The 27,700-nt window shown below is 49.9% G+C and overlaps 1 protein-coding gene across 1 annotated transcript in view; it reads left to right on the top strand.

The window, feature by feature from the left end:
• Positions 1 to 27,700, top strand: part of GNAI3 (G protein subunit alpha i3) — a 32,608-nt gene that overhangs the window by 1,845 nt on the left and 3,063 nt on the right. The window contains exons 2-6 of the mRNA XM_074528382.1: positions 14,644 to 14,686; positions 14,785 to 14,926; positions 16,525 to 16,682; positions 24,194 to 24,322; positions 26,835 to 26,964. Coding sequence (XP_074384483.1) covers positions 14,644 to 14,686; positions 14,785 to 14,926; positions 16,525 to 16,682; positions 24,194 to 24,322; positions 26,835 to 26,964 — 602 coding nt within the window. The remainder of the gene's footprint in view (positions 1 to 14,643; positions 14,687 to 14,784; positions 14,927 to 16,524; positions 16,683 to 24,193; positions 24,323 to 26,834; positions 26,965 to 27,700) is intronic.

Here is a 27,700-nt window from a genome sequence, read left to right on the forward strand (position 1 = left end):
GTCCTCACAATTTTGTAAGCACCACTCAGGGCTGACGAACCATCTGCTCGTGCTGATTTCTCTTTTCAAGGTCTGGGTATATATTTTTGGTTATCCTGATTTTTCTGTCTCGGAGGAGACAGATGGAGTCTGTGAAGATCTGAACAGCAGCACTGAGTGGGTCCTGTTAGAGCAGGATGTGTGAAGGAACCGTCCTGCTCCAGGAATCCTTTTTCCTTTCCCATTTAGCCCTTTTTCTTCACTCCTTGCAGGAGCTGCTCTGAGCTTTGTACTTGCTGTGTCCATGGAAAAGCTCTTGGCTGTGTGTCAGGAGAATCCTTTGTTCTCCAGGTGTTTGTTTTGGTGTTAATAAGCAACACTTGCACATTCCCTGGAACAGAATAATTCTTTCCTCATATTTTTGGATGACATTTTTTCTAAAACACCCAAGGCTTGGAGGCTGAGATTGGTCTTATCAGCAAACATGGAATGGGGGGAGTATCCCAAAAATCATACAGTCATCAGCAGGAATGTGTTAAAAACCAGGTGAGGCTTTAGAACTCAGAGCAGCAGCTGATTTTGGGTCGCTGTTGGCTTTGGATGGCAGGAAAATTCCTGCATTTCCTCCTGTGTGTGCAGGTGAGGAGCTTTTTAGGAGCAATTGGAACCTTGATCTGGACCTCCCTCTCCATCTACCTGATCCCAGGTCAGGTTTGCATCTGGCTGTCACTTGCAAATCTCTCTCAGGTATTTCCTGGTTTTAAAGCTGAGTGTGGTAATTCCTGGGGATACCAGGAAATGCTGCAATCTCCCCACACACATCCTTTTTGATTCCCAGAAGGAATTATCTGCAGTGGGACCATCCTTTCACTGAGAGAAGCAGAAAAGTCCATGAGGATTTTTCCACTGTTTGAGGAAGGGTTTTTTTATCCCACATAAAACTGTCAGGATCTGCAGAGTCTCTTGTGAGTGGTTTCTTCCCCTCTCGGAGAGGGTTGGTGAAAAAAAAATGGATTTATCCTGAAGTTTGGAGTCCTCACATCCTTCCCAGCTCCATGAAAAGAGCTGCCCCAGTTTGAGGTGTGCAGAGCTGTGATGAGCAGGGAAAGGGCTGTGCCTGTGCAGAGGGAGCTGGATCCTTCCCAGCTGGGCTGTGAGGAGGCTGGGATGGACCCAGAATCTGGAGGGTTGGAAGAGGAGAGGGAGAAAATGCAAATACAGTGAAATTTGGGAGAGGAGATGTGAAATACTGCCCAAATTGGGAGGTGTGGAAGAGGAATTAAATACACATGGAAATCAGGAGATATGTGGGAGAGGAGAGGAAGTAAAATACACCTGAAATCAGGAGGTTTAGGAAGAGAGAGAGGAAGGTAAAGACACTGAAAATTGGGAGATTTGGGGAGAAAAGAGAAAGTAAAAATCCAGCCAAAAGTGGAAGATCTGAGGAGAATAAAAGAAATCAAATGCCCCAAAAATCAGGAGATTTGGGAGAGGACAGGAAGTCAGAAATCCCCAAATCAGGGTTTGAGTGTGTTTCCCTTTCTCTCCTCCATAACCCTCATCTTCTTTTGAGGAGAGGAAGGAGAGAGAATTCCAGTTGTGTTTTCTTCTTCTGGGAGCTTTGCCTTGACTTTTCCATCACCTTCCACCTGGGAGAGGGCTCAGATGCTGAGGGAAGTGTTCCCAGCAGCAGGAGAACTGCAGGGTTGCTGGGATAAAACCAACCCTGGAGCTTCTGCTCAGGGGTTTCAAGTCTGGAGGGTTGGAAGAGGAGAGGGAGAAAATGCAAATACAGTGAAATTTGGGAGAGCAGAAGTGAAATACAGCCCAAATTGGGAGGTGTGGAAGAGGAATTAAATACACATGGAAATCAGGAGATATGTGGGAGAGGAGAGGAAGTAAAATACACCTGAAATCAGGAGGTTTAGGAAGAGAAGAGAGAGAGGAAGGTAAAGACACTGAAAACTGGGAGATTTGGGGAGAGAAGAAGTAAAGATCCAGCCAAAAGTGGAAGATCTGAGGAGAGGACAGCAAGTCAAACACCTCAAAAATCAGGAGATTTGGGAGAGGACAAGAAGTCAGAAATGCCCAAATCAGGGTTTGAGTGTGTTTCCCTTTTTCTCCTCCATAACTCTTCCCTTGAGTAGGGAAGAAGGAGAGAGAATTCCAGTTGTGTTCCTTCTTCTGGGAGCTTTGCCTTGACTTTTCCAGCACCTTCCACCTGGGAGAGGGCCCAGATGCTGCAGGAAGTGGCCCCAGCAGCAGGAGAGCTGCAGGATTGCTGGGATAAAACCAACCCTGGAGCTTCTGCTCAGGGATTTCAAGTCCCTCTGTTGTGTTTCCCTTTCCCAACTCTGAAATTTGTTGAGCAATTCGAAGTTCTGGGGGTATTTTATAAACCAAATGAAACCTGAGCATTGAATAATGACTGACCCTGGGTTGTTACAACCCTGTGGGATGTAATTATTGTTCCATGCTGGAATGGCACCAGCAGCTCTGCTGGCATGGTTGGAGTGGTGGCAGCAGTGGAGTCACTCTCTGGAACAGCAGCTGAAGCTCTGGGGAGGTTGGGAACAAGCTGGGGATGGCCCAGGAGCCTCAGGCCCATTTTCCTGCTCCCATTTGCCCCCAGGAAAGGCTCTCAGCAGGCACACCCAGGGTTCTGCTGGGGGGAAACCTGGCAGATTTTTCCAGCCAAAGGGAGGAGGGTGCTGGAGCTCTTCCTGCTGGGGTACAGCAAACCCAGACCCTCACTCTGCTTGCAGTGCCTTTGCCAAGGTCTGGGGTGTTGTTCAGGGGTCTGTCACCCTCTGGTCACCTCTGGATTCCAGAGCTGTCCCATTCCCAAATCCCTGTGTCAGTGGTGGTTTTGTGGCTCTGTGGATGCACCAATGTTGGACTGTTCTTGCCCAAAACATCCTTTATCCAGCCTGGACAGCTTCCCTCAGTTTGGGTATGCTGTGTAATTACGTTGAAGTGATGCTGCTAATTAATGCAAAAACAATTAAAAGCATGATTTTGTTTTAAAATAACCTTAATTTGCATAATTCACCCTCCTCCACTACTCCAGGAGCCCTCAGCTTTTTCCTGACACTGATTTTTGCAACCTTTTTTCTTTCCTGAATACCTCAAGGCTTCCTCAGCACTGGTTCACTTCTGCTTTGTTTAAGGTAGGAAAGTGTTTTCTGAGGCAGAGCTGGTGCTGCAGTTAATGATGGTGTTAATTGAAGTGGCTTTTGGAGCTCAGCAGCTCTGCCTATTCCAGAGGATCCATCTGGGGGTCAGACCTGGCTGCTCCTCAGCTCTGGAGCTGCTGGATGCCCTTGGAATAGAAGCTCTGTGGTGTTGTGTTGGTCTCCAGATGTTGTCCCAGCAGTGGCTGCTGCTCCAGGTGTCCTTCCTTGTGGGATCTGCTGTAGGAATCCTGCTGGGGAAGCTGCAGGGAGCTGCTGTTCTCTGATCTTGGAGGTGTCTGGGTCTGCTGGAGGTTCCTGGTGACTCATGGCCATGGGAGGATTCTCCTCACACTGTTCACAAGGACCTGCCTCAGGCCAGGTTGCACCAGGGAAGGTTTGGGTTGGATATCAGGGGAAATTTCTTCATGACAAAGATTGTCCAGCCCTCCATGGGCTGTCCATTGCAGTGGTGGAGCCTCCATCCCTGGAAATGCTCAAAAATATGGGTATGGCACCTGGGACATGGCAGTGCTGGGACATGGTTGGACTCGATCTCAGAGGGCTTTTCCAACCTCAGCAATCCCATGATTATAATTAAAGTGACAGCAGGTCAGATCTCTTTGAGGGCTTTGAGCTCCTTGGAGATCTTTCCACAGTTGCACTGAAGGCTGGAATTTCCTTGTCCTCAGCTGTGGGAGCTGCAGCTTCCTCCCATGTTCTCCCACCTTTCCATGGGGTCTCTGTGTACCTTCCCCTTGATTTTCTGTTCTGCCCTTTTCCCACCAAAACCAGAGGCAGGCCAGGCAAAATGCTCCTTATCTCCAGAGTGCCTGAAGCCCTCGAGTTTTACAGGAATCAGCCATGATTTATTTAATCTCCTAGAAAATAATTTATTCCACCAGGGTCAGATGCCCTCTTTTTGCACAGTGCCATTTTCCAGCTGTGGGATGGGAATTCTTCTGCCCCCTGTGTTGTGAGTACATCATGTACTCTTGTCAGGGCAGCAGGGTGAGTGTCCATGCCCAGCTCTGGGATTTGGGGATGGACAATTTCCAGCTTGCTTGAGGAATTGGGATTCCATCTACGCTCCAAGAGCCCTCTGGATATGATTCAAGTTTCATTAAATTCTGAGGCAAAGCATTGAAATAACTTTTCTCAGAAGAGCAGAGGGAGCTGTAAAGAGGAATTTTTTAATTAGATCATGGATCTAATCTTCTGGAAGTTTGGAGTGAGCAGAGCTGTGCCTGCACCTCCTGGGATGCAGAAGTGGGATGGAGAAATGGAATTGATGCCTTAGATGGGTTTGGAGCTGCACTGAGGGGCAGGTGCTGATGATTTTTCCAGCAGGCTCTTTGTGGTGATCCCTGTGCTGTCTCCTTTGTTGCTGGGGATCCGATGCCTGGCTCTGGTTTCATGTTTTCCCAGTTGGTGTTTGGTCACTTCAGTGCATCCTTTAACCTTCTCTGGTTACTGGGGTGCTGCTGCCTGGGTCAGCTTTAGAAACAAACACCGAGTGCTGGGCACAGCCTTGGCCTCCTGGAGCTCAGTGCTCGGGGTCTCCAGCCCTGCAAGCTCCTGGGGTTTGGGGAATGAGCTTATCCCTCAGCAGGGAGAGCCCAGCTGCATGTTTGGAACAGCTCAGGGTTGTTGTTCCTGCAGAAATCCAGAGGGTGTTCAGCTTATAAAAACAGGCCCAGCACAAGGTGACTCTTGCTAATCAGGAAAATGAAGAAATATCTTTTCCAAGCCCAGGTCTTGCCACTGTTCCCTCTCTTTCCAAGTTATCTGTTGTTTCATCACCCAGCTCCTGTTTTACAGGCCTTGCTTGGCTGTTTCTGTGCTGTCACCACCCAGACTGGGATCCAAAGACACCAGGCTTGGCCTTTTTATCCCATATCTCCAAGGAAATCCTGAAATGGATTGGGTTGGAATGGACATTAAGGCTCTTGTCATTCCATGGGCAGGGGCACTTCCACTGTCCCAGGCTGCTCCCAGCCCTGTCCAGCCTGGCCTTGGGCACTGCCAGGGATCCAGGGGCAGCCCCAGCTGTGCCAGGGCCTGACACCCTCCCAGGGAACAGGGTGGTATCTCATCATTCCCTGCCCTCTGCAGTGGGAGCCATTCCCTGTGTCCCTCCATCCCTTGTCCCCAGTCCCTCTCCAGCTCTCCTGAACCCCTTTAGGCTCTGCAAGGGGCTCTGAGGTCTCCACCCCTGGCAGTGCCCAGGGCCAGCTTGGACAGGGCTCAGAGCAGCCTGGGATAGTGGAAGGTGTCCCATGGCAGGGGTGGAATGGGAAGAGCTTTACAGCCCCTCCCACCATGCCATGATTCTGTAATCCCCTGTGTGGGGATGAGGAGCTGGGGGTGCCCAGGAGGCTGGAGCTGCTGGTTTGATGTTCAGCCAAGAGCCACACAAGGCCTCTCTCCATGGGGGTCTCCAGCCATGGTGTTCAACAGCAGCCACAATTCCTTCAAAACACTCCTGGGGGAGATCAAAGAGCTGGGAAAACAAACTCAAATCTGAGCTCTGTGCTTATAGAATCCCTGGATGGTTTGGGCTGGGAGGGATTTTAAAGCTTATCCCATTCCATCCCCTGCCATGGGCAGAGGCACCTTCCACTAGCCCAGGTTGCTCCATGCCCCATCCAGCCTGGCCTGAGTCCCTTTCAGGGTGCAGCAGAGGGTGTTTGCTGCTGGTGTGTGGCTTTCCTCAACTCCTTTAGGAATTTCTGTGGTGGGGTGTTGGTCTCCAGATGTTGTCCCAGCAGTGGCTGCTGCTCCAGGTGTCCATCCTTGTGGGATCTGCTGTAGGAATCCTGCTGGGGAAGCTGCAGGGAGCTGCTGTTCTCTGATCTTGGAGGTGTCTGGGTCTGCTGGAGGTTCCTGGTGACTCATGGCCATGGGAGGATTCTCCTCACACTGTTCACAAGGACCTGCCTCAGGCCAGATTGCACCAGGGAAGGTTTGGGTTGGACATCAGGGGAAATTTCTTCATGACAAAGATTGTCCAGCCCTGGCAGGGGCTGCCCAGGGCAGTGGTGAAGCCTCCATCCCTGGAAATGCTCAGAAACCGTGTGGATGTGGCACCTGGGACATGGCAGTGCTGGGACATGGTTGGACTCGATCTCAGATGGTTTTTCCAACCTCAACGATTCCATGATTGTAATTAATGTGACAGCAGGTCAGACCTGGCTGCTCCTCAGCTCTGGAGCTGCTGGATACCCTTGGAATGTTGATATGAAGCTCTGTGTTGATCTCCAGATGTTGTCCCAGCAGTGGCTGCTGCTCCAGGTGTCCATCCTTGTGGGATCTGCTGTAGGAATCCTGCTGGGGAAGCTGCAGGGAGCTGCTGTCTCTCTGATCTTGGAGGTGTCTGGGTCTGCTGGAGGTTCCTGGTGACTCAGTGGTCACTCAGGTCTGGGTGTAGGAGACAGGGACAGGTTCCTCCAGCCTGATGGTTCCCAGGAATGGTGCAGAATTCCTGGAGATATTTCAACTTCCTGAGTGGTCACAGGATGTTTCTAAGCTTTAAAGTTGTTGTTTAGTTAAAACAGGGTTGAGGTTCCAGTAGTTCCAAGGCAAAAAAGAAAATCTCTCTGTTCTGGAGAGAGGCTGGGAGAGCTGGGAATGCTCAGCCTGGAGAGGAGAAGGCTCCAGGGAGATCTTAGAGCTCCTTACTGTGCCTAAAGGGGCTCCAGGAGAGCTGCAGAGGAGCTTTGGACAAGGGATGGAGGAACAGGGTGAGAGGGAATGGCTCCCACTGCCAGAGGGCAGGGATGGATGGGATATTGGGAATGAGGAATTGTTCCCTGTGAGAGTGGGCAGGCCCTGGCACAGCTGTGGCTGCCCCTGGATCCCTGGCAGTGCCCAAGGCCAGGCTGGATAGGTTTGGAGCAGCCTGGAACAGTGGAAGTGTCCCTGCCATGGCATGGGGTGGAATGGGATGGGATTTAAGGTCCTTTCCAACCCAAACCATTCCAGGATTCCTTCTGTGATTCTGGATCTTCCATCAGGGCTGCTGCTCTTCCTGTGCATGCCCCAGGTACCTTCTGGTGGGAGAAGCCTCATCAGCTTCAGCCCCTGTGCTCCAGCAGGCCCAGCAGTGCTGGAATTTCACTGTGTGACCCCAGGGTTGGTGCTGCTCCTGTTTCCAATATCCCATTCCTCACCCAAGCCTTCACTTTTTTCTCCTCTGCAGGCAGTGCCAGCCTCCATGGGTTTATCCTGTGCCAGTCCTGCTGTTCCCTCTGCAGTGAGGCTGTGGCCAGCCCTTGTGCCTGTTTTATTTGTATATATTGTTTTTCCCATCATTCTTGTGGAACTGGGAGTGTCAGCCTAATCTCTCCTGGTTCCTGTTGACTTTTCCAACAATAGCTGCTTTTTACAAGCCTGGTGGTACAACACTGCTGCTCCTTTCTCTGGTGTTTTTCCTTTCTCCTGATTCCCAGTGCAGTTCTCTTGCTGTTTGTGATTCTGTGATATCCCAGAGTTTTCTGAGTGTCCACTGAAATAAAAAACCTCAAGCAGGGAATATGGGATCTGTGTTAGCAGGGATGGCAGTGTTAGGAAGGTCAGGATGTTGGGATCTGCATTCCACACAGTGAGGTTGGAAGGAGGGAAGTGGGGAAGAGGATGAGGATTTGAGACTTCAGCTTTTTCCAGCTGGGGCTGCACAGGCCCATGGGGTGCTGGAGGCTGTTGGGGAGATATTCCTCATGGAACACAATCCAGGAAAGCTAAGGAGGGTCTTGGTGGGTGAGGAGAGGTGTCCATGTTCCTTGTGGGGTGGGATGAGTGTTAAATAAAGAAAATGTGTTTATCAGGGAGATACCCTTTGGGATTTAGGGTGATTTGAGCAGCTCCTGCTCCACACTTCCAGTGGCTCTCAAGCCATTGGATATTTTTGGGCCTGGACTCCTCCCAGCTTGGTTGAGGTGTTGTTTGGGCCTGTCTGAGGGGAGCTGGTTCTGTTTGGGATTTGGGAACCACGGCCAGATGATCCAGCATTGCTCCCAGCCTGCTCCTCATGTGGAGGATCCAGCCACAGTCCCAGGTCTGCAACTCAGCCCTGGAGCTTCAGGTGAACTCCTGGGGTTATTCCTGTGAAACAGCCCTGGGTCTGGGAGCTCCCAAGGGCTGCAGCACTGCAGGAGTGGGCTGGTGGAGTTCCTGCCAAATCCCTGCAGAGTCCCTGAGCTGCTGCTGGAGCTCCAAGGCACATGCCTGTGCCAGGCCCTGCAGTTTTATCTTCCTCATTTGTACTTTAATGGATTTTCCGGTGCATCCCTCTTCCCTCCCTGGAAGGATTTGTTTCAGCAGTGACCTGGTTTCTCTTCAGAAACTTGCAGATGTTCCAGGGCTTTTCCCCTTAATTATGTGTGTGGAATTCCTTTCCTGAAGTACAGTTTAATGCAGTTTTGATACAACTTCAGGGAAAAATACCACTGAAAATAGAATTTTTAGGACCTTCTGGAGCAGGAAACTGGATGCTTGTGTCTGGAAGGTGTAGGGAGTCTGACCTACCTCCTTGGAGAATTTCTAAAGCAAAAATTTAGGATTGTGTGGAATTCCTCTCTTGGAATTCCCAGCCCAAGCTGTGTTTTTTTGTTGCTCTCTTTTTTTGTAATTTCCAGCACATGGCCATGCCAAGTTTTTTGCCATGTGCTGCTCTAGGAAATCCTCTGGAAATGGTTGGATGATCATTTCCTCCCTGTGCATCCTTTGCTTTCCCAGGGCCAGCTCTGGTACAGCTGGAAAGCTGCTGCAGTTTGCTCCTGCTCAGGAGGGAGAGGGGATCTGCCTGTGGGAGCATGTACAGGGATTGCCACCCTTGGAGAGGGAATTCCAGCACTTACATGCTGAGCTTTGCCCTAAGAACTTGTGGGACGTTACTGGGATGTTACTGGGATGTTACTGGGATGTTACTGGGATGTTACTGGGATGTTACTGGGACGTTACTGGGACGTTACTGGGATGGTTACTGGGACGGTTTGGGATGCTACTGGGGTGGTTTGGGATGTTACTGGGATGGTTTGGGACGTTACTGGGAAGTTATTGGGACGTTACTGGGGTGGTTTGGGACGTTACTGGGATGGTCTGGATGTTACTGGGGTGGTTTGGGATGTTATTGGGATGGTTACTGGGATGGTTACTGGGATGTTACTGGGACGTTACTGGGACGGTTTGGGACGTTACTGGGACGTTACTGGGAAGTTATTGGGAGGTTACTGGGACGTTACTGGGAAGTTATTGGGAGGTTATTGGGAGGTTACTGGGAGGTTACTGGGAGGTTACTGGGACGTTACTGGGAAGTTACTGGGACGTTACTGGGAAGTTATTGGGAGGTTACTGGGAGGTTACTGGGAGGTTACTGGGAGGTTACTGGGAGGTTACTGGGAGGTTACTGGGATGTTACTGGAAGGTTACTGGGATGTTACTGGGACGTTACTGGGACGGTTTGGGACGTTACTGGGACGGTTTGGGACGTTACTGGGGTGGTTTGGGATGTTATTGGGACGTTATTGGGACGTTACTGGGGTGGTTTGGGACGTTACTGGGAAGTTATTGGGACATTACTGGGACGGTTTGGGACGTTACTGGGACGGTCTGGATGTTACTGGGATGTTATTGGGATGTTATTGGGATGTTACTGGGATGGTTACTGGGATGGTTACTGGGATGTTACTGGGGTGGTTTGGGATGTTACTGGGATGCTACTGGGATGTTACTGGGATGCTACTGGGATGCTACTGGGACGTTACTGGGACTGTTTGGGACGTTACTGGGAAGTTATTGGGATGTTACTGGGATGGTCTGGATGTTACTGGGGTGGTTTGGGATGTTACTGGGAAGTTATTGGGATGTTACTGGGACGTTACTGGGACGTTACTGGGACGGTTTGGGACGTTACTGAGAAGTTATTGGGATGTTACTGGGATGGTCTGGATGTTACTGGGGTGGTTTGGGATGTTACTGGGATGTTACTGGGAGGTTATTGGGGTGTTACTGGGGTGTTACTGGGGTGTTACTGGGATGTTACTGGGATGTTACTGGGAGGTTACTGGGATGTTACTGGGATGTTACTGGGATGTTACTGGGGTGTTACTGGGCTGTCACAAGCGCAGTCTGGCGTTGCTGGGTGAGCTGGGGGGGTTTCAGAAGCTGTGCTGCCTCCTGGCTCCAGCTGCTTTCCCGAGGGAATGGTTGGACACTTGGGAAGGATGCACTGGGGACAGGGACATTGTGGAATTCCTGCCCAGTGTGTCCATGGATGGGACAGTCCCTGTGACAGATGAGCTGCTCTTTGTGTCCAGGGTGGGATGAAGAGGTTCCTCACTGATATTTTGGGAAAAGGGAAGTTAAAGCTTCTGAAGCAGTTTTTCCATGGGGTTACAACATTCACACTGAGCTCAGTCCTGGTTTCTTGTGGCAGAGTGTGATCCCTGCCTGGCTGTGCTCATGGATGCAGAGGAGAAAGGTTTGCTGCTCCTTAGAAAGGCTGAAATGTCCCATCAACACCCTGATTTCCATGGGTTTGAATCCACTCTCACATCTCCTGATCTTTGAGGTCTTCCTGGCTCCCCATCTAGTCCCTGCCCAAGGTCCCAGAGTTGAAGGCTTTGCCTAAGGAATCTGTAAGAGTTCCAGTGTAACTCTGTCCACTCTTGATGTGAATTTCTAGTGTGGAGCATCACTTTGCTGTAGGCTGCAGCAGTGTTGTAGTAACATTCAAATTCTCATTTGTTATTCCCCTTCTGAAGGATTCAGCCACACTGGGTACAAAGAGCACATGGAAGTCCCCAGAGGTGGGAATGAAGGGTGCAGGATAAAAGCTCCTGAGTTGGTCCAATATGGATCCCTTCAGGCAAGCCCTTTCCAGTGGGTTGGGAAAAGGGGAATAGCAGCTTTGTCTGGTGTGAACATCTGCAAGTGTTTAGAGAACATCAAAGGACAGGAGTGAAACCTAGAGAGGTTGAAATTAGATCCAGAAAGGAAGAGTAAAACGGGAATGATTGGCTGGAGGGGAGTGAGAGAACCTTCCAGGCCCTGCATTCCATCTCCCCCTGCCATGGCAGGGACAACTTCCACCAGCCCAGGCTGCTCCAAGCCCTGTCCAGCCTGGCCTTGGGCACTGCCAGGGATCCAGGGGCAGCCACAGCTGCTCTGGGCACCTGTGCCAGGGCCTGCCCCCCCTCACAGGAAACAATCCTTTCCCAATATCCCATCCATCCCTGCTCTCTGGCAGTGGGAGCCATCCTTCCTCATCCTGTCCTTCCAGGCTCTTGTCCAAAGTCCCTTTCAGCTCTCCTGGAGCCCCTTTAGGCACAGAAAGGGCTCTGAGGTCTCCCCAGAGCCTTCTCCAGGCTGGACACCAGCAGCTCTGCCAGCCTGGCTCCAGAATCGTGGAACCCAGGGTTGTTTGGGTGGGAAGGGACCTTCAAGCTCATCTCACCCCCTGCCATGGGCAGAGACACCTTCCAATGAACCTGGTTGTTTCCAGGGATGAGGGAGCCACAGCTTCTCTGGGAAAGCTGTTCCAGGGTCTCAGCAACCTCTAGCAATTCCTTCCCAATATCCCATCTAACCCTGCTTTGGTCAGCAGGGAGCTGTTCCCCTGTGCCAGCCTAGACATGGGCAGTGTTAATCCCTTTTCCCCTGGCACTGCCCATCTCCTGGGCCATCCAGCAGGAGCTGCAGCCTCCATTGCAGAGCTGCAGGGGAGGTGTTTTCAGTGAGTGGAAATGAGGTGCCTTGTCTGGGTGGCTCTTGCTTGAGAGAGAGAGAGAACCTGGACCAACAGGAGAAACTTCTTTAGGAATAACAGCTCAGTGCTTGGCCCTGGCTGAGGAGCCAGTCTGGGGTGGTGTGTTGGTGAGGAGACAGCTCAGAGGATGTGGGTTCCCACTTTCCCCTCTGAAGTAAGGTGTGAGTAACCTTGGAGAGGGGAATTCCTGCTCTCCCAGGCAGTGTTTGGGGTTGAGAGGGGTTAAATGAATCTGGCTGGAATCAGTGCTGCATTATCAGAGTTGGATCTGATGGGGTTGCTGACAGCTAGAACAGCTTGGCTGTGGCAGGAGATTATTTTGGGGTAATCTAAGGAGGAAACAGCAGTAAATGATGCTGAGAAGGCAAAAGCAGACAGGTCATGGCAGAAGTCCCTTCTCAGTCTGGATTTGGGGCTCTTTGGGGTCACCAGAGATTTGAAATCCCAGCACTTGAATGCTGGGAATGTGGAGGGTGGGCATGGGAAATAAAAATAAGGATTTGTGTCCTCCCAGGGTTGGAGTGCTGAGTCCACAGAGTGTTCATGTTTTCACACCTGACCACAAACACTGAGCTGCTCTGGGAGAGCTGGGGATGTTCACCCTGGAGAAGGGAAGGGTGAGGGAGACCTGAGATCTAAAGGGGCTTCAGGAGAGCTGGAGAGGAGCTTTGGACAAAGGCCTGGAGTGACAGACCCAGGGAATGGCTTCCCACTGCCAAGGGGCAGGGTTGGATGGGATATTGGGAAGGAATTGTTCCCTGTGGGGGTGGGAGGCCCTGGCCCAGTTTGCCCAGAGCAGCTGGGGCTGCTCCATCCCTGGATGCATCCAAGGCCAGGCTGGATGGGGCTTGGAGCAGACTGGGACAGTGCAGGTGTCCCTCTCTGTAGCAGGAGGTGAGATTTAAGGAGACCCTTCCAACCCAAACCATCCTGGCATTCTGTGGGTGATTTATTCCATCCAGGCTCACCTGAGTCATCTGTCCAAATCCAAGCAGGTCCAGCATCATTCCTTGCCTGCAGCTGGGGGAGTCTGGAGGCCAAGGAGCCCTGAGGCAGTGGCAGAGCCAGCTGAGCTGAGCTCCTGCTGCCACAGAGGTGAAATCCTGCAGTTCTGCTGACTTCAGGAGCTCTGTGCCTGCCTTTGGCACCTCCTGGCTGGGACAGACGTGTGGGCTAAGCTCCACAAACCAGGAGAACTGATGTTTGCCATCCCTGTGCCCACTGCCCTGAGGGACTTGGTTTGGGAGTGCTGTGAGGCAAAACAACAGGAAAAGCAGGGAACTTGCTGAGTTTTGCAATCAGGAGTAACTGACCCTGATTCAAGGGGTAATTTACCTCCCCAGGATAACTGGCCCTTCTTCAAGGGTTAACTGACCCCTGTCTGGGGATAACTGACCCACCCTCAGGGATAACTGACCCACCCTCAGGGATAACTGACCCACCCTCAGGGATAACTGGCCCCACCAGGGATAACTGACCCACCCTCAGGGATAACTGACCCATCCCCAGGGATAACTGACCCATCCCCAGGGTTAACTAAACCCCCCCAGGGATAACTGACCCCTCTTTAGGGATAACTGACCCACCCCCAGAGGTAACTGGCCACCCTCAGGGATAACTGACCCATCCCCAGGGATAACTGACCCATCCTCAGAGATAACTGACCCACTCCCAGGGATAACTGACCCCACCAGGGATAACTGACCCATCCCCAGGGATAACTGACCCCTCTTTAGGGATAACTGACCCCACCCTCGGGGATAACTGACCCCTGTCTGGGGATAACTGACCCACCCCCAGGGATAACTGACCCACTCCCAGGGATAACTGACCCCACCAGGGATAACTGACCCCTGTCTGGGGATAACTGACCCACCCCCAGGGATAACTGACCCCTGTCTGGGGATAACTGACCCACCCCCAGGGATAACTGACCCACCCCCAGGGATAACTGACCCATCCCCAGGGATAACTGACCCCTGTCTGGGGATAACTGACCCATCCCCAGGGATAACTGACCCCACCCTCAGGGTTAACTAAACCCCCCCAGGGATAACTGACCCCCCTTTAGGGATAACTGACCCACCCCCAGAGATAACTGACCCCACCAGGGATAACTGCCCCACCCTCAGGGATAACTGACCCCTGTCTGGGGATAACTGACCCATCCCCAGGGATAACTGACCCCACCCTCAGGGTTAACTAAACCCCCCCAGGGATAACTGCCTCCCCCAGCCCTGCAGATGTTTTTTAGCCAGGTGGTTTTGACCAAAGGAAGGCTGTTGGGGTGCAGATGTGCCTGCAGCTCTGGGATTTCACCCCATTCCAGGGTCACTTCCCCCCTGGCTGTTCAAGGCCTTTCCTGCCCAGCTCAGCCATGGTGGTGCTGATGCACTTGGGCTGTCTTGGCCTGGAGTGAGGGATGGGAGCTGCTCTGTTGGAGAAATCCTCATCCCAGACCTGCCTCCCAGTTGGCTGCCCTTGCTGATCTCTGGAAATTGAGAAATTTCAGGGTTTTTTAGCCAATGAACTCATGGTGACTGTTGGCATCTGTGAATAAAATCCGGGAAGGATCTGCCAGTCTGGAATTCTACTACCAGTAGCAATGCACAAGGAATATCCAACTCCAGACCCCATCAACTTCTCTGTGGGAACTGGAAAAAGCACATCCTGCTTTTCCTTTCAGTTTCATGTGGTTAACTGGATGGTTTTTGTGCTTTTCAGGTGCTGGAGAGTCTGGCAAAAGCACCATTGTGAAGCAGATGAAGTAAGTGAGTGCAGACAGCAACCTTTTGTTTTTGTGGGTAAAAAATATGTGGTGCCCTTCTGGTTTGGCTTGGGAATAATAAACTGGTTTCCTTCCAGGATTATCCATGAGGATGGCTACTCAGAGGAGGAATGCAAACAGTATAAAGTGGTTGTGTACAGCAACACCATCCAATCCATCATTGCCATCATCAGAGCCATGGGGAGGCTAAAGATAGACTTTGGGGAAGTTGCCAGAGCTGTGAGTATTGCATTTATTTCCTTTAGCCTGAACTTGTTAATGAATCCTGGAATTTCAGCCTGGGCCAGAATGTTTTTTTTCAAGATAAAGTAGAAAAAATCTGTCATAACTTCAGTGTGTTGTCAGTACAAAACATCAGTATTTTACTGAGATGCTGGGTAAAAACCTTTAGTAGTTTGAATGATCAAAAAAATTCCCAAATCTTTCTCTAAATTATTTGAATTTTTGGGAATTTTGAGTTTGAAGTTTTGGGAGGTTTGAGGCCCTGCTTTTCCCCTCCTCTCTAGCTCTGCTCATTCCCTGGCCTGTTTCTTGCATTCATGTCCAGCACTTTGAGCTGAAGTCAGGAAGCCTTGATGCTTGTGGTGGTGGGAAAGGCACAGAAGGGGAGCTAGGGATTCCTGGAAAAGTGCAGGAGAAAGGAATTGTGTCAGCACAGGGATGCACTGTGACTGTTCTGCCTCGTGCTGCAGTTGATCCAGCCCCAGATAGTTTGAATTTATGGTATTTATTTTGGATTTATGATTCCAAGTCCTGGCCAAAGGGCACATCTTCACTCACATGTTCACCCAGGCTGTTGTTCAGCTGCTGCTTCAAATCTTCCTGGAGTTCTCTTCCCTCTTTTTTTGAAGCTGAGTTGGGATCTTGGAGCTGGAGCAGGGAAGCTGCTGAATCCAGGTCCTTTCTCATTACCTGCCCATGCTGAGGTGGCTTCACAAGAGCTGAATGCCATGAATTTTCACCATCTCTGAGGACAAAAACCTTGCCATGCTTTCCCAGGAAAAGGCCAAATGCATTGAGTGACCTCCAGAGATGGAGAAATGGGGTCCCTCTGCATTGAGCTGTTAACATCTGATAAGGTGGATTTGGGATCAGCACCCTGAGCTTGGCACATGCAGGGTTTGGGGCTCGGGGGGGAGGAACTGCTGTTAGGAGGAGAATGCTGGGGTAGTGGAAGGTCTCTCACAGGTCCTAGAAGGACCTGACAGGTCTGATCAGAGTAGGAAGAAAAGCAGAGGGACCTGTAGGGCAGCGTGGGGTTCCCTGTCCAAATCCACTGGATAACCTGGACAAGATCAAGCCATGATCCTGCTCTGGCTTCTGAGGGGGATTTTTCATGCTCAGATCCCAATCAGTCCATCCCATCTTCTGGTGAAATGTTTTATTAAGGAATCAGTCTCCCTCACTTCTGACAGCTCTGGCAGAAAAATGCAAATCCTCAAAGCTTTGGTCCCATCGTCTCTCAGAACTCGCTTTTTTCCCTTTTCCTGGTACTGTGCCACACCAACAGAGGTTTTCCAAGTAAAACATCAGCATTCCCACCTTTCTTGAAACATGGCACCAGATGACTGAAATCCCATGGTTGTGGTGGGGATGGAAGTGCTGTGACCATCCCTGATCAGAGCATCTCACCCCCCAGCCTGCAGCTTCCCCCCCAAAAATTCCCTCTCTGGCTGCACGAGGTAAACAACTCTGACTTTTGGGAGAAATCTGGATGGACTGGGCTGTGATTAATGAGAGCAGTGATTAATGAGTGAGAGGTGTTGCTGTTGCTGAAGGTGTGGGTGCATGTCTCAGGATGTGTTCCTGTCGTGCAGGACGATGCCCGGCAGCTGTTTGTGCTGGCTGGCAGCGCTGAGGAGGGGATGATGACAGCAGAGCTGGCTGGAGTCATCAAACGCCTCTGGAGAGACCCTGGGGTGCAGGCCTGCTTCAGCAGATCCAGGGAATACCAGCTCAACGATTCTGCATCCTAGTAAGGACCCAGCACCAGCTCCTGGGCTCTTCCCAGCTCCCTCAGTGGTCCAGGAGGGGCCAGTGTGGCTGGAGCAGGGTGGGACTGGGTGGGAAGGTCCTGTCTGCACTGGGTGACACTGGGGATGGAGGGCTGTTTGTCTTCTCCCTATGGAGCATTGGGGAAAACCCTACATTCCTTATTTTGTGCCTTGGTGGATTTAATCCTGGAGTGGTTTGGGTTGGAAGGGTCCTTTGAGGTGTCATCCTGATAACCATCCCAGTAACATCCCAGTAACATCCCACAAGTCTTAGGGAAAAGCTCAGCATGGTGAATTTAATCCTGGAGTGGTTTGGGTTAAAAAGGACCTTTGAGGTCTCATCCCACCCCCTGCCATGGGCCTGGACACCTTCCCCTGTCCCAGGCTGCTCCAAGCCCCATCTCATCTGACCCTAAACACACCCAGGGATAGGGCAGCCACAGCTCCTCTGGGCAGCTTGGGCCAGGGCCTCCCCACCCTTACAGCAAGGGATTTAATCTGATTTTGAAAAATGTGATTTTTGAATTTGCTGGTTTAATGGAAGAAACTTGGCATCTCGTGCAAAGGTGAACATGAGCCCAGGTGTGCCCAGAGGGCCAAGAGCCAGTGGTGCCTGGCTTGGGTCAGGCACAGTGTGTCCAGCAGGCCCAGGGCAGTGATTGTCCCTCTGCTCTTGGCATTGCTGAGGCCTCACCTCCAATCTGGGGTAAATTTTAGGTTTCTGATGACAAGAAGGACATTGAGGGGCTGGAACGTGTCCAGGGAAGGGGCTGCAGCACCAGGAGGGGCTGAGGGAGCTGGGAAGGGGCTCAGCCTGGAGCAAAGGAGGCTCAGTGGGGACCTTGTGGCTCTGCACAGCTCCTGACAGGAGGGGACAGCCAGGGGGGTCAGGCTGTGCTACAGGAACAGGGACAGGGTGAGGGGAAACAGCCTCAGGCTGTGCCAGAGGAGGTTCAGGTTGGACATCAGGAGGAATTTCTTCGTGGCCAGGCCTTGGCAGGCGCTGCCAGGTGAGGTTTGGAGTTCCCATCCCTGGAGGTGTTCATGGCCCAGCTGGATGTGGCACCCAGTGCTCTGTTCTGCTCTGGGGTTGGATCCTGGAGGTCTTTTCCCAGCTCAGTGATTCTGGGATTCTGTTGAAGTGGCAAGTGCTTGGCTGTGTCACCTCCATTGTCCCTGCAAAGGAGAGCAACACTTACATTTTAAACTGCCACTTTCCTGACATTCAGCTGTTTCCAAAATGGGATCCCCTCACCTGGCAGGTCAATATTCTCAGTTTTCTCCTTGCAGCTTTCCCTTTCCTCCTGTCCCTGTGCCTGGCACCTCACAGGCAGCACTGTTCTAATTCTAAAATCTTCTTGTCCTGCTCCTAAAATCAGCACAGCTGCTGAACAACTGGAAGGTTCCAAGTAGATAAACAGGCTGCTAATGGAATTTTTGATGAAATGCCTCATCTTTTTCCAAGGGCAGGTTGGTGCAGGAAGGGGAAACTGTTCCTTTGATGAGCAAAACAGTTGTTGGTTTTTCCTCTTTTTTTTTAAACTCACATTCTTGGTCTTTCTGCAACAAATATTTGACACTCTGAAAGGTGATTTACAGCTGAAAATTCATCTCAGTTTAAGCTTGGAAAATAAATGAGTTTTAATTTAAACTTGGAAAAAAAAAGACTTGGAAAAATGAGTTGGGAAGAGCTTTGTGGGGAAGTTTTAGCTGTACCACAGCTCACTGCCTGCAGGGCTTTTCTGTTCACAGCATATTTGAGCTTGAAAATAAGGCAGAACCCTTCTTAATTTGCAGCATCTTGGCAGGGGTTTGGATCAAGGCTGATGGGAATTTTCTTGGATTTGTGCATGCCTTTGCAGCAGGAAAGGAGGAAAATCAGGTTCCAAGGGAGGAAAGAGATTGATGAGGAGGGGAAAGGAAGGAATGATTGAATGGAAAGATGGAAGAAGAGGAGGAAAGCTTAAGGACCTGGGCAGAGAGCAGGAATGGAGCTGAAGGAGCAACCTTGGTGTGTGTCTGGAGGGCTTTGGAAGAGGAGGAAGATGAAGGCAGCTGGAGAAATGGAGCAGATTGGGAAGAGAGGGTGTTACCCTGCTTTTGTAGGTACCTGCATGACCCAGCTGCCCTCCAGAGGTGGGATTTTGGAGGGTTCTTCCTGTTCCTGGGTATTTGCCACCCACCCTTTTGCAAATCCAGGTCTGGCTGCTGTGAGGAGCTGGCACAGCCTGGGATGAGGATTTTACACCCAGGATGAGCCACCCAGGCATTTCCTGAGAAGTGCCCCAGAAAATTCAGCTTCCTGTCCCAAAACCACAGGAAATTGCACCAAACCAGCTTGGTGTTCTGATGCATCTGCAGCTCAGCAGCTCCATGGTTGGGAAACACCAGCAGTGGTTGATTTCTTCATGGCAAATTCACCCCACTGAAGGGCTGCTTCTTCCACAGGACTTTGTGGAATTCCCAGGATTTTCTGCTCCCTCCTCACATGGCTCCTGACCTGCCTTACCTCTGCTGTTCCCTGGTTAATTCCCTTGTCCATGCTTAGATCATGAGATATCCTGAGCTGGAAGGGACACACAAGGATCATCAGGTGCAACTCCTGGCCTTGCACAGGACACCCCAAAATCCCACCCTGTGTTTGGGGAGATGTTTTTCCATGGATGTCCAAACACTCCCTGAGCTCTGTGACAATGTCACAGCTCTGCCCTTGGGGCTGTGACCATTCCCAGGGGAGCTGTTTGAGTGCCCAAACACCAAGGGTGGATGTCCTGCACCCCTTTCTGTGGTGGGATGACACCGGCTTTGTGTCACTTCTCTTGGGAATTTCACTTCCCTGTTCCTTTCATTACCTCCTACAAACAGCACAGTGTGAGCAGCTGTTAAATCTGTGCCCCATTTGCTGGTTTTCCAGCTGAAATCCAGGTTTGTGCTGGGATTCCAGACCAGTTCTGGCTCCACAGCAGATTCTGGGGCTGAGACACGTGGAATGGAGGAAGAGAGCAGCAGACAAGTAACTGCTTGTGAAAATCAGGTAGCATCAAGAGCAAGGCTGTTGTGGCAGAGAGCCAAACATGTCAGCATAGAGTTGTTCCCAAACTCCCCTTCCTGCTGTTTCCTGCATTTCTTCCTTGTGCAGGCAGAGCTCCAGCCTGTCAGAGCACTGCCCTGGCAGGCTGGAGATGGCATGGGAGGAGAGGAGGTGGGGGATAACACTAATCCAAACAATCTCTCCTAGAATGGTGGTGTTTTCCATATTTTCTTCTTTTTATTTTTTTTTTTAAAGAGCACTTGAGTAGCTCCTGGTCCAAGCTGTTGATGTGGAAATGCTCAGTGCTTTTCCCAGCACATTCTACTAAACCCCCCTGCAGCTACCCTGGGTTTTGTGGAATGTTGCAAACATTTTTTTTTTTTTAACTTGCCTTTTTGCAACTTCCTTTTTGTCTTTCCCTCTGATGTGAGCAATGAATCTGTGGCTCCCAGCTCCTGCCTCCAGCCAGGGCTGTGGAGAAGCATTGGGACTTCTGTGCACACTTGGGGAAGGGACTTAAATCCCATCTGATTCCATGGGCAGGGACACTTTCTACACCTTCCCAGGCTGCTCCAAGCCCTGTCCAGCCTGGCCTTGGGCACTGCCAGGGATCCAGGGGCAGCCCCAGCTGCTCTGGGCACCTGTGCCAGGGCCTGCCCACCCTCACAGGGAGAATTCCTTCCCAATATCCCATCTAACCTCTGGCAGTGGGAGCCATTCCCTGTGTTCTCTCTGTCCCTGCTCTTGTCCAAAGTCCCTCTCCAGCTCTCCTGCAGCTCCTTTAGGTTCTGGAAGGAGCTCTGAGGTCTCCATCCCTGGAGCCTTCTCTTCTCCAGACTGAGCATTCCCAGCTCTCTCAGCCTGGCTCCAGAATCATGGAATCCCAGAATTCAGGGACCTTAAAGCTCATCTTGTTCCACCCCTATGGCAGGGACACCTTCCACTATCCCAGGCTGCTCCAAGCCCTGTCCAGCCTGGCTTTGGACACTTCCAGGGATGGGACAGCCACAGCTTCTCTGGGCATTCCATTCCAGGGCTTCACCACACTCACAGACAGGAATTCCTTCCCAATACCCCTTTAAATTAAACCCCTGTTTGGGGGTGCAGCAGGGGGAATGTGAAGGATATTTCCATTTCACACCTCTCCAGATTTTCAAGATAGTTTTCATTATTATTTTCAAGATAATGATGTGCTTTTTCACCAAGCATATAATGCTTTAAAGTGTTTTGTTCCTAGTTTTCATACTTTTCTTGAATTCCAAGCAGATCCCAGCCTGTGGAAGCTGTAGGTAATTATCTGCAGTCTCATGGGCAATTAGCACAGTCCTGATCAACCTTCCTCTAGTCCTGCACATCTCCTCGTGTTCCCAAATGCCAGTTCTGGCCTAAATTCCCTGACATGGTGCTGGATAAAACCTAGATTATTTCTAAGTGAGATTTTTCCTTCTCCTCCTTTTCTCCTTTACTCTTTTGTCCCCTCTCTCTTTTTTTCCCCTCCCTTCCTCTTCCACCCCATTTTTCCCTCCCCTCTTTTCCCCTCTCCTCTTTTTCCTGTCTTCTTCTTCCTCCCTCCCCCCTTAAGGATTTTCAAAGCCATTTGTGGCCCTGAAATCCTCCTTTTCAGCACCAAAAGGAATGAATTGTAAGGAAAATCACCATTGCAAGGTTTTCCCTTCCTCTTTTTTCCCCCTCCCTCTTTTTCCCCTCCCCTCCTCTTCCACTGCTTTTTTCCCCTCCCCTCCTTTCCCCCTTTTTCTTTTTCCCATCCTCCTCTTCCTCCCTCCCCCGTTAGGGACTTTCAGAGTCATTTCAGTCTCATGTGAAGGGTAAGACAATACAGATGTTATAATTCACACCATTACCATCACAAACCAACTATATCCTGATTACAATACATTATAAACTTATCAGCTTTAGCCACACCATACTGTAATCACCTTAAAACCAATCATTTAAAATTTCCCCATGTAAGTCCCACTACAATGTATCTTTTATAGTTTTATTTTTCTAAAATATCTAATCTTATTTACAAAACCATCCTTGGAAACTTATTTCTAGTTCCATTTGTCTCTCAGCAGTTTATCTTGTTCCATGGCATTTCTAAGTTAACATTTCTTATCTCAAAATTTACTTACAGATACATACTATGTAAAAGTATAGTATAATAAAGCCTTCTGTCAGGCTTTAAAAATTTTCTATAAATCCATTTCCCACATCTTCCCAGCCAAACCATACTGGAATTCTGGGATTCAGTGGTCCCTGCACTCACTGGCACAGGAATGCTTGGAGAGTCAGCAGCACAAACAAGTGACACTGTAGGCTTGATCAGCACTTTTTTTTTGTACTTAGGGCCTCATTTTAAGCATGAAAAAAGAAGGAAAACAAACCCAAAAGCCAAAATCCAAGTTGGCTTTTTGGAAGTTTGTGGTGTTGAGGGATGAGGAATAGCTGGGTCTGTAAACACAGGGATGCCAGGAGGGGAAGGAGGGATGCAGCCCCGGCCTGATGGGGGTGCAGGAGGTGTGGGAAGGGATGGGAAGTGTTTGGGATGAGGGGAGGCACAGCAAGGTCAGTGTTTGCTCTCAGAGTGTTTGTCAGGGGTGCCTGGCTGTGGCACTGGGACCAGGAGCCACTGGGAACAAAGAGATTCTGCTTTTCCAGCTTTTTGGGGTATCCTTTTCAAGTTCCCATTAATCTGAAATACAAGTGGCACTAACTGGGCTCCACAGCCTGCATTTTTGGGAGGGCACAGCTGCTTCCTCTGCCCACACTTGGCAGGACTTCCAGGCTTTCCCAGAAATCCCCTTTGCTGGGTTTTCCAACTGCTTGTATTGCCATGGGATTTGCCCTTTAGGTCTCCCTGGAATTAGTCTGGCCCAGTTTATTGTTTCAGGCAGCACCACTGAATCTGATATGCTTTATTCCCTGATGGAGTTTGTTTGCCAGCTCCATCCCCTCCTCCCTGGCTGCTCCCAAAGCCTTAATTAGGAATTATTTAGGATTTAATTAGGAATTATTCCACTTTCAGTGCCCATTGTTCCAAGGGCTGTTGGGAGCAGGTGCTTTACAGCTTCAGCTTGGCCTTGGCACTGCTGGGATAAGAGTGGGGCTCTATCTTATGGAATTGTTTTGAAAAGTCCCTTGATTTATCATATCAGTGGTGTGAGCTGTATCAAAGCCAGGCTTTGAGGAGCTGCTGGGTCAGTTCTTAGCATTCCCACTGATTTTTGATACAGTGTCTCAGCTAAACTTATGCTGGTAGGAGGGAGAGAGGAGAAGAAATCTGGGCATGTTCCTGCCTCAGCAGAAATATTACTTGGTGGAAGCTGTGGAAGGTAAACACCTTCCAAATCATCCAACTGAAACTAAAGCCAGGCCCAGCCCTGGTCACACAGCAGTTTATAAACTTGCCATCCTTCTGGAGTTGAGAGAGGGATGAGAGGAGTGCCTCTTCCTGGGCTAAATCCACTCTCTGTGGGAAAAGCCCTGTGGCACTGGGCAGGTCCTGGCAGATCCCTGGGATCTGGGCTTTGGAAACAGGGCAGGGCTCTGCAAGGCCTGGCCAGGGCAGTGCTGGAGCTGTTGGAGGAGGGATGTGTTTGTTGCTGGGGTTCCTAGCACAGTTTCCAGGCACATGGGAAGAAGCAATTCCTGGCTGACAATGGATCTGTGATAATAATGTGTGATTTGGGAGGGTTTATTGCACTCATCAGAGCCCCTGAACCCTCCCATGACACAGGGCTGGGGTGGGTAAAAGCTGCTCCCAAGGAAGAGCACAGACAGCCTGTGCCAGCCCTGCAGAGCTGTGGGATCCATCTCACCTCTGTGAGAGCAGGAGGGAGAACAAGCTCAGAGGTGTTGCTGGCTGGAGTGGGATTTCTGATCCTGCTGGGAATCAGCTGTACCTCGTGCTGCTGTGCCTGAGAGCTGAACTCCAAAAGGAATGTGCTTGGGGCTGGAATTAGTTGAGGGCTTGATGGGAAAATTTCTGCAAGGATGTGGGTTGTATCATCAGAGGCAGCTTGTTGGGGAAGGGGGTGACTGGATCTGCCTGGTTTGGGATGGTTTTTAAGGGGTTTCATCCCTCCCTCCCAGCTCCCTTGATGCATCCCTGCCCTTTAACAGCAAACCCTTGGATTTATTGCCTTGTGCTTTGAAGCAAAAGACCTTGACTGTGGCTTGCCCTGGGAGATCCAGCCCTGGCACAGCTCTGCATTCCCTCCCTACCCTCCCCAGCCAGCTCAGCTGCACCAGCACTGCCTCCAAGGTCATGCAGGAAGGGGTTAAAATCCCCAAACCCCCAAAACATCCCTCAAGACAGCCCCAGGGGGTTGTTTGCTTCGAGGGCTGTGCTGTGTGAGGGAGGTAAATAAATTCTGCGCTTTGTTCTGCAGTTTATAAAAGATTCATGGTGAGGCAGCTGACTAAAAAAAGCCTCTTGTGTTGTCTCTTCTGGTTTAGTTACCTAAATGACTTGGATAGAATATCCCAGCCGACCTACATTCCCACTCAGCAGGATGTGCTGCGGACCAGAGTGAAAACTACAGGGATTGTGGAGACTCACTTCACCTTCAAGGACCTTTATTTCAAGTGAGTGAAGGGCTGTGCCCATGCCCTGTGCCCTGCTCTGGGGGCACACCCCACACTTGCTCCTGGTGCCACTGTCCTCCTTCCCTCCGTTATCCTCTCCTCACTGGAGAGACCAGTTTGACTTTGATTTGCCTTCTGTTCTTTTCAGCTGCTTTTATGTTGGAATCGCAGACACAGGTACTGACTGCTCGTTTCCAGGACCCAATCCCAACCATAATACTAAAAGGACACTGACTGGAGTTTGAGTTTGAGTTTAACCCTTTCCTCAGAGCAGAGGAAGCGAGCTGTGTCCGTAGCCAGGCTGTGGCTCCGGGTGCATGGTGTGCTCCATGTGTTCCTCTGGGAATTGCCAGCCTGGGCCTGGCACTGCAGGGGCTGGGACTTCCCTGTCCCCTCTGCTGATGCAGTCCCTGCCAGGCTGTGGATCCAGCCTGCTCCTGGCAGTGTTCCTTTACATGTCACTAACGAGCTTCCTCTAACCTCAGGGCAGGCTGAGGCTGCATCCCTCCTCCCTCACCTGGATCCCTGTAGCTCCCCTTCCTGCTGCTTAGGAATTCCTTGCTTCAGATCCCACAAATAGCTGGAGCCCCTCAGCATTCCTGTGCTGGAGGGTGTAGGACAGTGCAGTGCCTGTGGCTCAGCCCCTTCCCTCTGTCTGTGCCAATGGTTTGGAGTCTTTCCTGCTCACATTCCTAAAAATCCTGTGTTGGCTTATTTACAAATGGGCTGTGAAATACTTTGGTGGAGTTGCAGCAAAATCCAAGTGGTGCTTCTAAAATCCAAGGGTTTTAACAGGATCCCAGGTTGGTTTGGATTGAATGGGACCTTAAATCCCATTCAGTCCCACCCCCCTGCCATGGGCAGGGACACCTTCAGCTACCCCAGGTGGCTCCACAGCCTGTCCAACTTGGCTTTGGACACTTCCAGGGATGGAGCAGCCACAGCTGCTCTGGGCACCCTTTGCCAGGGCCTCACCATCCTCACAGGGAAGGATTTATTCCCAAAATCCCACCTAACCCTCCCCTTGGGCAGTGGGAAGCCATTCAGCCTGTTCAGTCCCTCCAGGCCCTTGTCCCAAATCTCTCTCCAGCTCTCATGGAGCCCCTTCAGGCACTGGAAAGGACTCTCAGCTCTCTCTGGAGCCTTCTCCTTCCCAGCTCTCCTGGATCCAGAGCAGAGGGGCTCCAGTCCTTGGAGCATCTCCGTGGTCTTTTCTGGAGAAGGAAACTTTTGCACAGTTTTTGGGAGAACAACATTTTGGCTTCCAAACTGTGCAATTTAAGAATATTTTAAACAAAAATGCCAAAACACTCAGCATCATCAATTTATTTACGCAGCTTCTGGTCCATCCAGGGAATAACTTGTCTCCCTGTGGTGATGGATCAGGATTAGCATCTCCAGTGTGTTCTTTAATCATCTCCACCCTCCTGCCTGATCCTGCCCAGAGCCATTGATCATGTGCAGGCCCCAGACACACGAGGTGCTGTCCCAGAGGGATTTGCTCCACGAAGGGAAGCATTAATCCATCAGAAAGCCTGGTGCTGCCAGCTCTGCTCTGATATTCCATCTCAGACATTAATAATGGGATGGGGAAGCTGCAGTGACTGGAATTGGGATGAGCTGAGGTGTCAGGGATGCTTTTCCTTCATGAATCTTTCTGTGCTAATGGCAAATGATTCTAGGCATGGAAATATCCTGGATTCTCACAGAGATTTCCATCTTTCCTTCTAGACCAGAGGGTTAAATAGAAGGTGGGAGTTACTTTGGGATCATTAAATCCCCCCTTGGACAGCTCCTTGTCTGCTCTGGGAACAAATCAATATCTATGACTTAATAACTCAGATATTAACTTGATTTAATTAAATCCCAATCCTGGGCTCTCATCAAAATATTTGGATGAGCAGGGAGGCTGGAACTACCTGTGACACAAATTCCTATTTAATTAGAAATGAATTCAATTTATATAGAAATTCCATAAGCATTTGCTCAGCCTTTAACCTCTGGTACCTCAGATTATTTTTAATAAAAGAAATTATTTCTTAACCCCCTTAATCTCCTCCTGGGTCCCAGCAGGAGCTTGCAGGTAGTGTGTTCCCAATAATCCATTTCCTGTGAGAAAGTGTTTGGAGTCCAGTCAAGCAAATGAGTTGTTGCTAAGGAAGTAGGAAAGAGAACAGAAAACCAGCAGAGCTCTGGATGCTGACTTCCAGTTCTTCCTGCTGAAAACCAGACTCATGGAATGGTCTGGCTTGGGAGGGAGATGAATTCTCATCCAGGGACAGCTGGAACCAGACAGACAGGGACACTTTCCACTAGCCCAGGTTGCTGCAAGCTCTGTCCACCATAGCTTGAAAGAAAATAGAGGATACTGATTTAAAACCCCCTTTCCTGAGGGAAGCTCCTGAAACCCTGTGTGTTCCCAACCCCTGCTCTGCCTCCCCATGCCTGGGGACACCCCAGGGGCTGGGCAGGAGGGTGTGCCCAGCTCCTGAGCCACTTGTGCCTCTGCCAGGATGTTCGACGTGGGAGGGCAGCGCTCGGAGCGGAAGAAGTGGATCCACTGCTTCGAGGGGGTGACAGCCATCATCTTCTGCGTGGCCCTGAGCGACTACGACCTGGTGCTGGCTGAGGACGAGGAGATGGTGCGTGCTGTGGCATTTGTGGCTGCAGGGAAGGGAGCTGGGAGCATCCTGGCTCCATCCTGCACCAGGCTGGAATGGTCCTGACTTACTCCTCCTATAGAATTTGCAGGGTCCCCCAACAAAGGGGAGAGAATGAAGAGAATGATGCATCTGACTCCATCTTATCAGAAATCTAATTAATTACTTTATTATACTATATTATTCTCTACTATATTATACTACATCTAAATTTATGTAATGTAATATAGTATAATATATAATATAACATAATATAATATAATAGTATAGTATAGTATAGAATAGTATAGAATAGTATATAATATAATATAGTATAATATAATATAATATTATAGTATATAATATAGTATAATAGTATATAATAGTATAGTATAGTGTATAATAGTGTATAATAGTATAGTATAGTATAATATAGTATATATAGTATATATATGTAATAGTATAGTATATATAGTATATATATATTATAGTATAGTATATAATAGTATATAATATAGTAGTATATAATAGTATATAATATAATAGTATATTATACTGTATTATATTCTGTACTATATTCTATTAGATTATAGAATATAGTATTAAATTAATATATATTCTAATATTATACAAATAATATTATATTCATATTAATATTATATTCAAATTAATATTTTATTCTATCCTGTATTATATTCTCTATCTGCCAAGCGCTCAACTCTGCACAAACTGCCCAGAA

This window comes from Zonotrichia albicollis, chromosome 28 (genome assembly GCF_047830755.1).
Source record: "Zonotrichia albicollis isolate bZonAlb1 chromosome 28, bZonAlb1.hap1, whole genome shotgun sequence".
Classification (NCBI taxonomy): Eukaryota; Metazoa; Chordata; class Aves; order Passeriformes; family Passerellidae; genus Zonotrichia; species Zonotrichia albicollis.